The sequence below is a fragment of the Miscanthus floridulus genome, chromosome 10 (assembly GCF_019320115.1).
Source record: "Miscanthus floridulus cultivar M001 chromosome 10, ASM1932011v1, whole genome shotgun sequence".
NCBI classification, from domain to species: domain Eukaryota; kingdom Viridiplantae; phylum Streptophyta; class Magnoliopsida; order Poales; family Poaceae; genus Miscanthus; species Miscanthus floridulus.
In genome coordinates this window covers 38,359,382-38,368,592 of record NC_089589.1, presented here as the reverse complement: position 1 = coordinate 38,368,592, position 9,211 = coordinate 38,359,382, and the positions used below count along the sequence as shown (strand labels likewise).

Sequence of the window (9,211 nt, the reverse complement as noted above, 5' to 3'; positions counted from 1 at the left end):
CTTTCCTCTGAAACAACCGAAGTTTGGTCCTGACAAAAATCGTGTGTTTTACACTAATCTAACAACCGAGTGCTAGGTCCTCGTGAAACACACGGGTGTAGCATAGACAGATTCTTTGAAAAAATATGTCTCCTGACGTGTAGTTAAAACCAATCTGGTGCTTTAATTTCGCGTGCACAACAGGAGGTCAGGACTTTTGGAGTCCTTGTAACTTGCCGAGTTGGGGCAAGCTTAGCATCGCCATTGGACGGCTCTGACTTCTCAACTCTGGTTGCCCGCGATTCTGAACGACTGAACCTCCTCGACGTTGCGGCACTCTCCGTTTTTATTTATATGTCGTATTAGTTTTGTCTTAAATCAAACATTTGTAACTTTGACAATCAGTTTTGAAAAAAAAAATATATAGTTCAATGACACAAGATTTATGTTTTTAGTTAACTATGAGAAATACTTTCATGACTATAAGGATTTTTTGAAATGGATTATTAAAACAGTAATATTTGACTTAGGATGAAGCAAATATGACATGTAAAAAACTGAGAGAGTACTAGCGAGTGCCTAGCCACCACCTTAGAGACACACGAGTTAGTGTGGCACATTGATATTCTCTTCCAAATTACAGATCATTCTCTTTAACTTTGATTAAATTTTTTAGAAAAATAAACTAGCGTCAATAAGTTCAAATAAATGCATATAAATATTCTAATGAAACTAATTTGATGTCGGTGTATTATAAATATTCATGTTTTAGTGGATATAAATTCGGATAATTTAGACTTTGATCCATTTTCTGCTCTTATGGACGAAGGATTAGAAAAAGGGACTATTATTGAGTGTGGGCTTAGTCAACTTCATTTGCATTTGAAGAAACAAAACATCGTCATGAAAACAAAATTACTAAAGGCTTTTACAAACAAATAAAAAAGAACAATCACTGTATATATGACAAAGACACTGCAATGAGACGATCGATTCTGAATGAAGTTTCAATCAGTATGAATCCTTTGCATAATCGCGACGACAAAAGTGCATCCATATGGGCCCTCTTTCAGCGAGCGACAGCGCTGCACTTTCACTACATCCCTTCTCAAATTCCCAAGCCATCCCAACACAAATTAAAGGGCCCCATGCATGTATGCATGTGGGTCCCTTCTTCAAGCTTATATCCTTACAAGTCAATCCATATCTTAATACGTTGCCACGTCCACATCATCTCAACAGACCTGTACAAAACAACCCAAAGCCCCCAAATTGTTTGTTTGGTGAGTTTTGTCCAAACACCCAACCTCCTCTTGACAACCATGCATGCCAAGAGTTCAAGACCAAGGAACAAGGCCAAGCAAAGCAAGCTATGTCAGGTTCATAGATAGAATAGTCTGCCACTCCTCTTGCTTCACTCCTCATCTTCCTTCCTCCTCCCTCCCCCTTTGAAATGATCTTCCCTACTCTTCCAAGAAACCTAGCCACCACCATTTGCAAACATGCATGCAGCTGCCCAATAGCCCTTGCTGGATATCAGCTGCTCTCACCATATGCACACGATCACTCTCAATCACATGAACAAGTGGACATGGATATATAGATATATATCCGAGGACGGATTAGCCTTGCAAACAGTAGTATTTGGCCATGCATAAGCACGGGGAATTGGGCATGGGCATGGGCATGAGGATAAGGTGCCGCCTCCGGCCAAGCAGTCGCCGGCGATGTCGGATTCTCGGCGGCGACACGGCCGCCTTCTGCGCCTCGCTCGTCGAGGGGCTGGCGCACCTCGAGAGCACGCTGGAGGTTGATCATCAGTCGGGGACGGTGTCCATGAGGTGGTGCGCGGACGCCATGCGCCTCGTGAAGCGGATGCAGCGTGAGATGCTGGCCATCTTCAGGAAGGCCGACGTGCCGGTGGCGGCCGGGGACAGCTGGTTCGAGCACTACATGCAGGAGACGGCGGCGCTGCTCGACTTCTGCAACGCGTTCAAGGCCGCCGTGTCGCGGATGCACCGCTACTGCATGGTCGTCGACTTCGCCGCGCAGGTCATCGTCGGCCGCGCTGCCGACGGCGGCTCAGCTGCTGCCTCGCTCGTCATGGAGCCGTGCCAGACCCAGGTAGCGTCGGCGGCCGCCTTCCGCGACAAGATGGCGGACGCGAAGGCGGCGGTGGCCGAGGCGGAGCGGCTGGGAAGGGCGATCATCATCTCCGGCGCCGGCGGCGACGACGCCGCTGGCGGCATGGTCGTCGTCACGCTCGTCGCCAAGATCACGACGTCCGTCCTTTCCATGTTCGTGCTCCAGGCTCTGACCGCTCCACCAGCCACCGTCGACAACGGCGGCGGCGTCCGGCGCGCGATCGCCTCCGCCGTCGACGTCGACATCGTCCCGCCTGAGCTGGAGCCGTGGTGCGAATCGCTGTCGCTGATCCACGCCCGGTTCCCGAGTCCCGTGGCCGTGGCAGAGCACGAGAAGGTCGCCACGGCGGTGCGAGACCTCGTCAATGGCAAGGTGGACGGCGGCGGAGGCCACGGCGAGCAGCAGGAAGAGCTGCTGAGGGCACGGTCAGGTGAGCTCAGGGAAGGCGTGGAGATGTTCGACTGTGTTCTTGATGAAGTATTCGATGAGGTGATCAGGGGAAGGAATGAGATGCTGGGGATCCTCAGAGACAAGGCTCTAACCTGACCATGAGGTGAGTTTTAGATTAGCCTCTGGATCAATCCATTAATTGACCTTGTGCAGGCTGGAAGTCTTCAGAATTAATGCTGGCCGGGCTTTATGCTGATTTCTGTTTGATTATTAGTTCGATTTGTTTTGCAAGTGGTGCAGAAATGTAAAAAAATCTTCAGTGTTGACATGTGTATGTAGATGTGCAGATTTGTTTTCGTTTCCTTTGGTTTGTAATTTAACTTGTAATTGACAGTCTGTCAGAAATGAAATTCTTTTGCATGTACTACCGAATTCATTTGCATGTACTACTGAATACTTTGTAGAAATGTAATTCTTTGCATGTACTACATGCTGGGAGCAACTTTGTATTGACAGCCTGTCAGAAATGAATTCTTTTGCATACAGAAGGTTGCTATGTGAATAAAGTACTTGGCAATTCAGTTATTTATTCTACTACATAATGTAAATGTTACTACTTAGGTAAACACACATCGTTTTATACTTCATACATAAATCTTGTTCAGTGAAAAGTGGATCAGAGATCAAACGTACACAAGAGGTTTGAAAATTTCAAAATATCAGGCCAAAAATCGGTGACTTGCTATCCCGGAGGAAATTACATAGTGCAGTTTCCTATTGTATGGTACATTTCAGTAAGACCACAGAGAATTGCAGGAGAATCATGGCCTCACTACACAGTCCTACAGTGGTGTGGTAAAAATACATTGTGCATGGGCAATCTGGGAAGTCCATGCCCAGCCAATAGCCATAGCTTCCCCAGATCATCCATGGGCCATATTATCCAAAGACAAAGAATAAACAGAGCTTTACGGAGAACAATGAAAAACCAAACAGCTAGAAACTCCTAATCCGCCTATGTCAACTACAAAAAAAAAATGAAAGGCGGGAACTGGCCTGCAGGACTGGAGAGTCACAAGTGTAAGGTGGCTTGCATTATATAGAGTATAAACACCTCGACAGAGGCATAAAGTTTCAATGGACAGTCTTGTGGGTAGCTGAGCTATATCAAAAATACAATCCCTGATCGATCTCTCTCTCCTGCCCCCCATCACTTGGAAGGATGTGTCATCTTGTTAGTTGTGCACCACTGTGTCTCTCTTCTGATCGATGGTGGAATAGCTTCGCTATTGATCGCCTCTCACAATCCTGAAAATTTGTAGAAATAACAAAATAAATTCCCTAACAACATCATCAATTAAATTCAAAATGATTAAGGCTTGCAATTTTCAAACTAGCTACTTTAGCCAACTGTACCCACCTTAAACATATTGAGACGAAATGGTTTGTCAGGATTTATCCTTCTTAGTTTTAAGTATGTATATGCAAAGCTGAGCTGGTCACGGGGTGTGAAACGATCAACCTCATTGTACCACAGGCAAGAGAATAGGTTGGACATTGGTGTGTGTTCTCTCACGATAAAAGATCCTTCAGGGACATCTGTAGAAAATGAAAATTGTTAGGTCCACAGAACTCATACAGTAGTATCAATACTAGCAGGTAATAGAGCATACAGCTTGGTAGCAGCTTGTTGGGATCTGATGGGTTGAACCTTGTCAGTCCATCTGCTTGGTAAAACTCAAATTGCTGATCAATTATTGTATGATTGAACTTGTTCAGCTTTTTATTTTGTGCTACTTCCTCCCAAACGCAATGCCGATCATAGTGATTGGAAATAGCATATTCATAACCATGCCGCCAGAGAAAATACTCTAGGATAAGGATAGGATCAGTTTGTAGTCTCAGTTTGCTGTCTAACCAGATTGAGAACCTGATACAATAAGAGATATTGTTACAGGCGGTAAGTAAAACTAAATAAAATTAAAGAACATATATAATGGATCCTTGCAGGATGCAGAACTGAGCACAAGGTCTTCTATCTGAATGAGCACACTGGTACTTCCATAAAGTGAATATGTAAATTTACCCATATTTGCAGCAAAATATATAAAAAAGATTGTTGCATGTTTCTCTAAATCTCATACAATATATATTCATAAACATTTATAGTTTTGAGTTTAAATATCCTAAAAGTAAAATCAAGAAGATTTCTTTATAAACTTATTACTTGGATAAAATCAAAGCCAGTATATATATGCGTGCAAAAGAAAAGAAAAAACTTCTGTTGCCTGTGGATTGTAATGCAATTGGACAATATAGCATACCAGGAACAAACATATATTATAACTGTATACATCCAGATGAGGTTAGCAGGCCTAGAAAGTGATAACAGTAACAGTGATAAGCTGACAACTCAAGAAAGAATGGATAACTACTTCGAGATATCAGTCATGCAGACAAGCATGTGGAGCCATGTGATGAGTTCCAGGAAGTGGGACTGTTGGAATGTGTAATGTGCACTGCAAGCAGAGAGGTGGTCCCAGATAAAGGCAAGGGGATGCAAAACACCTTTACGGCGTTATTTGTTCTCATGAAAAGATGACATGCATGCACATAAGAAATAACAGTACTGAAAAGGTGTGTTGACCAAAAGGTAAACTTCTTCAAGAGTATACAAGGTCAAAATTTGAGAAACTCACTAAAATAGAATACTTCAAGAAAAAGACTACCAAGAAATTCACTATAATCAGACATGCACTGTCATAGAGAAATTCACTCTTACCTCGATGATGGGAATAGCCTGTGTGCCACAAATTTTGGTATTTTCCCCACTCTACGCATGTCATTATACGGCATATTCTTAATCAATATGATCTTCCATATACCAATGAAACCCATGCTGTCCATTTTCTGGCCTTCAGATTCTAATGTTTGCAATGTCACTTCATCCAAAAACATAGCAAAGCAAACTGTCTTTTTTGAGAGGCTTGTAATCTGCGAAGTGTAATACGAAAGACATTTCTAAGAGATGTTACAGGATCTACATGTCATGAAATAAATCCTCAAACAATAACTTCAGAAGCATCTTAAAATTTATGGCAACACCGGAACGATGCGAAGGAAAGATCAACAGCTATTTAACTTAGTAAATATTAGAGAATGTGGTTATGGTAAAAAAAATGCAAAAGGATGTTGATAGTGTATTATATATCCATATTAAAAGACTTAATGACAGATATAATCAGCGCAGTATTATAAGAGAAGTTGCATTTCACAGCCCTATTATCTCTAGCGCACGTTTCTTATGTGTTCCTCTGAAAAAGTGAAAATAGAAAGCAATAGAAGTTCTCTGTAAAGTGAGTGAACTAGGATATAACTATATGAGACAAGACATAACAAGATGATGATCATTTGACCTGCCAAAATATACTATGGAACCTAGAAAAAATCAATATAAGCTGCCAAATGCAATGAAGCAGGACACAAGAAGCATAACAAATTTAGTCAAGAATTTAGTATCCAGAAAAGTATCATACCGTTTTGCCAAATGGGGTCCTCAGTCGATCAGAATTTCCAAAGATGCAGGATGATACAGCAATGTGGCATTTACTCATGTACTTTCGGTCATCATCAGATATATCAAAACCAGTGCTTGTACCATTTGGACCCTTAACAAAAGCACATTTCAACTGCTGGCCATGGGCTTTGTATGACTCCTCTCTTTCTTGCAGACTTTGGTGGCCGGCAAATCTCGGTTCCCAATATTCTGATCCAACAGGTCTTTCTTCAACTTCGACATACTCCAAATTAAAACTAGCGAATTTCTCATTTCTCGCAGGCTCCACAAGTTGAGCAGTTGAGTTGAGAAACTTCATTTCACAAGTTGAACCTGTTAAATTTATTCCAACTTATTAGACAACCATCTGAAAAAATATGCTACCCGCTCATGTGACAAAAAGTGAAGTTTTAAGTCATTGGAAATCAAACTATCCAAAACTTGACCATCAACATCTTTTTACAAATTGATGTTGAACATGTAGATTTGTGTTGAAAAGTAGTTTATAATGTCCTATATGCATATATACTTCATATATGTGAAAAGTACATTTTCAAGACTGACGATGTCGAAGGCAAACTGTCTTTTGTCATTGTAGGAACTGATTATTTCCCTTATCAAATGTTGAAATCATATTCATACACCTCAAAATGAAGCTCATGATTAATGATTTCAAATCGACTTGCATGAACTATTAAGGCAAAAGCATCATGACATTGTCGTGCTGCAAACATGCTCACATAACAACAGTCCCAAGGTCCCATGCATGTAAATAGTTAGCTAGAGAATCGGGAGCTGCAGAGGTTTAGAGAATCAGGCCTGGTTTCCCTTATAAACTAGGTCAATTCTATCCTTCTTAATTGAAAGGCAGAGCTCCTGCCATTACGTTCAAAAAAAAGTTTTCACGCAGTGATTGGGTTCCAAATCCAAGAGCAAATCACGAACATGTTGTGACGCCATAATACTAGTTGGCAGTCCAACACCAGGGGTCCAATATTCAAGTCATGCTATTCGAGTTGCAAGACACATCCTCACAAGGTACAATAGGCATGTTGTTCAGGCTCTAAGATGCTGGTAATTACTAGGTGCCGCAGCACCTGTTAGAGGATTCATAAAAGAAGAATTTGTGTTTCTAAACAAAATAATGATCTTATCAGTCAGTACAGCTAAAATCAAATATGAAACAAAATTTAACCTCATTTACAACATAGAATTACCAATTAGCTACAGAACAATAGTAGAGCAAAAAAGAAAAAAAAAATGCAGAGTTTTTGAGTTATCCCGAGCTACTGCCTCACTGGAATCAAAATGTCTAAGAAGTTAAACTATCACATAAGGATTCAAAATTTTCAAATTGCAAGCAACTTCAAAGAGAAGGGCGGGCCTGGTGCAAGCGGTAGAGTCTTACCGCCCGTGACCGGAAGGTCCCGGGTTCGAGTCGCGGTCTCCTCGCATTGCACAGACGAGGGTAAGGCTTGCCACTAACACCCTTCCCCAGACCCCGCACAGAGCAGGAGCTCTCTGCACTGGGTACGCCCTTTTTTTTAAGCAACTTCAAAGAGGCAAACAACTTACCAGACTTCTTACGTTTCGGTTTCTTCTTGGACACATGCTTCTTATCTCCAGTACCTGAAACCTTCTTTTTGTCTGGGCTACTAATATCATGACTATCAGCGATCCCTCCACCTGCTTCTGTGTGCCTCTCAGTGGCGACCTCGTCCTTCTCAGCACTCTCATAGCTGCCAGCACCAAGCTTCCTCCCACCATCAGATGAATGCAGGTGAGCATCCTCCAAATCATCCTGCGCATCGATGCCATCATCATACTCATCATCTGGATCAACCTCCCTCACCCCTGTCCCTGTGCCTCCCATGGCTGCAGCCTCATACTGCTCCAGCTCCTTCCTGCCACCCTCATTGTACAAGGTCCCTCCTTTCCCACCTTCAGACGCCTCTGGAACATCCTTAGCGCCACCGCCAGTCTCTAGAGTCAATCCCTTATCGTCACCACCTGCCTCAGAGGTGGTACCTTTGTCGCCGCTGCCGCCAGCATCAGCGGAGGTACCACTTCCACCCGAGATCTTCTCCTTCTCGTCCTCCGTGTAGTCCTCGTCGCGGCGCCTATCGTCCCGGTCCCAGTACCTGGAGTCCCGCGCGCTCCGGCCGCCCCCGCCGTGCCCGAACTTGAGCTCTTTCCAGCTCTTGCTCTGGTTCCACTCCGGCAACGCCTCCCCGGCGCTCGAATCTTGGCTGATCTCTACGAAATCACAGAGACGACAAGGCAACCAAGCGGAGAAATTTTCAAATCAAGCGCGCAATGGGAGCTCCAACGAAACATGAAACTGGATCGAGAACTCTCGGGCGGCACCGAATCGCACCGCAGAAGAGCCCGGACGCGCCAAAGATGCGATCTTTTTATAGGGGAGAAAAGCGAGAGGAAGAAGGCCAACGGGCGCGAGGAACCCAACCTGCGGGGCTGCGCGAGATGCGGTACGAGAGGAGGAGGACGGCGGCGAGGAGGAGGAGCGCGGCGGCGACGGCAGCGGCAGCCGCCAGCGAGCGGCGGCGCGGCGCGGGCTTCCCGGGGCGGCGGATCCGGGAGGAGGGCTTGGCGGAGGCGTGGTGGGGCCGGTGCCAGTCCGGGAGCGCCTGGTGGTTGTGGTGGCCGCGGGAGTCGGAGAAGCCGCCGCCGTACTGCTGCCTGAACTGCGCCATTAGAGGCCCCCTCGGCGGAGGTGGCGGTCGACGGCCACCAGCACCATGAACGGAGAGGAGGGGGAACGGGAAGCAAGGGGCTTTCTTGTAATTCCGACGGGGATTGGTTGGAGAGGGTTGGTTAATTGCACGTGATGATGGTGAGGATTAGGAGCGGCGGCGAATGACTATTGGAGTCACCGTCGACGGTCATATGGGGGTTTGGTGAGATGGGAAGACATGCGAGCCGACATGCTAGTACTACATTACATACTGTAAATCGCATTACCGCGATAGCAATGCTCAATTACAGACAGTATATATTGGTTTAAGGCACGAAGAATTTGTGCTAATGATAGTCTCAGCCTAAAAACTATGACATGATTTCTATACTCAGTCAAGTTAAAACTATAAAAGAACGTATATTTTTAATAAATAGTTTTCTTTA

At 44.5% G+C, this 9,211-nt stretch overlaps 2 protein-coding genes across 2 annotated transcripts; one reads left to right on the top strand and one right to left on the bottom strand.

Moving 5' to 3' along the window:
• Positions 1–1,187: 1,187 nt before the first annotated feature.
• Positions 1,188–2,960, top strand: LOC136490045 (uncharacterized). Its single transcript, XM_066486544.1, has one exon. The coding sequence runs from the start codon at positions 1,630–1,632 to the stop codon at positions 2,668–2,670; it is 1,041 nt and encodes a 346-aa protein (XP_066342641.1). The 5' UTR covers positions 1,188–1,629; the 3' UTR covers positions 2,671–2,960.
• A 232-nt stretch (positions 2,961–3,192) lies between these two features.
• Positions 3,193–8,932, bottom strand: LOC136486513 (uncharacterized). Its single transcript, XM_066483425.1, has 7 exons — positions 8,538–8,932; positions 7,646–8,326; positions 6,051–6,403; positions 5,297–5,508; positions 4,188–4,444; positions 3,935–4,113; positions 3,193–3,822 (listed from the first exon to the last, which is right to left on the bottom strand). The coding sequence occupies exons 1-7, from the start codon at positions 8,782–8,784 to the stop codon at positions 3,742–3,744; spliced, it is 2,010 nt and encodes a 669-aa protein (XP_066339522.1). The 5' UTR covers positions 8,785–8,932; the 3' UTR covers positions 3,193–3,741.
• Positions 8,933–9,211: the final 279 nt, after the last annotated feature.

Coding starts and splice junctions, on each gene's coding strand:
- LOC136486513 (XM_066483425.1), bottom strand. CDS start 8,784: ATGGCGCAGTTCAGGCAGCAGTACGGCGGCGGCTTCTCCGACTCCCGC. Junction 5,509..6,050: donor GGACCCCATTTGGCAAAACG/GTATGATACTTT, acceptor TACACTTCGCAG/ATTACAAGCCTCTCAAAAAA. Junction 4,445..5,296: donor AGGCTATTCCCATCATCGAG/GTAAGAGTGAAT, acceptor TTATTGTATCAG/GTTCTCAATCTGGTTAGACA.
- LOC136490045 (XM_066486544.1), top strand. CDS start 1,630: ATGCATAAGCACGGGGAATTGGGCATGGGCATGGGCATGAGGATAAGG.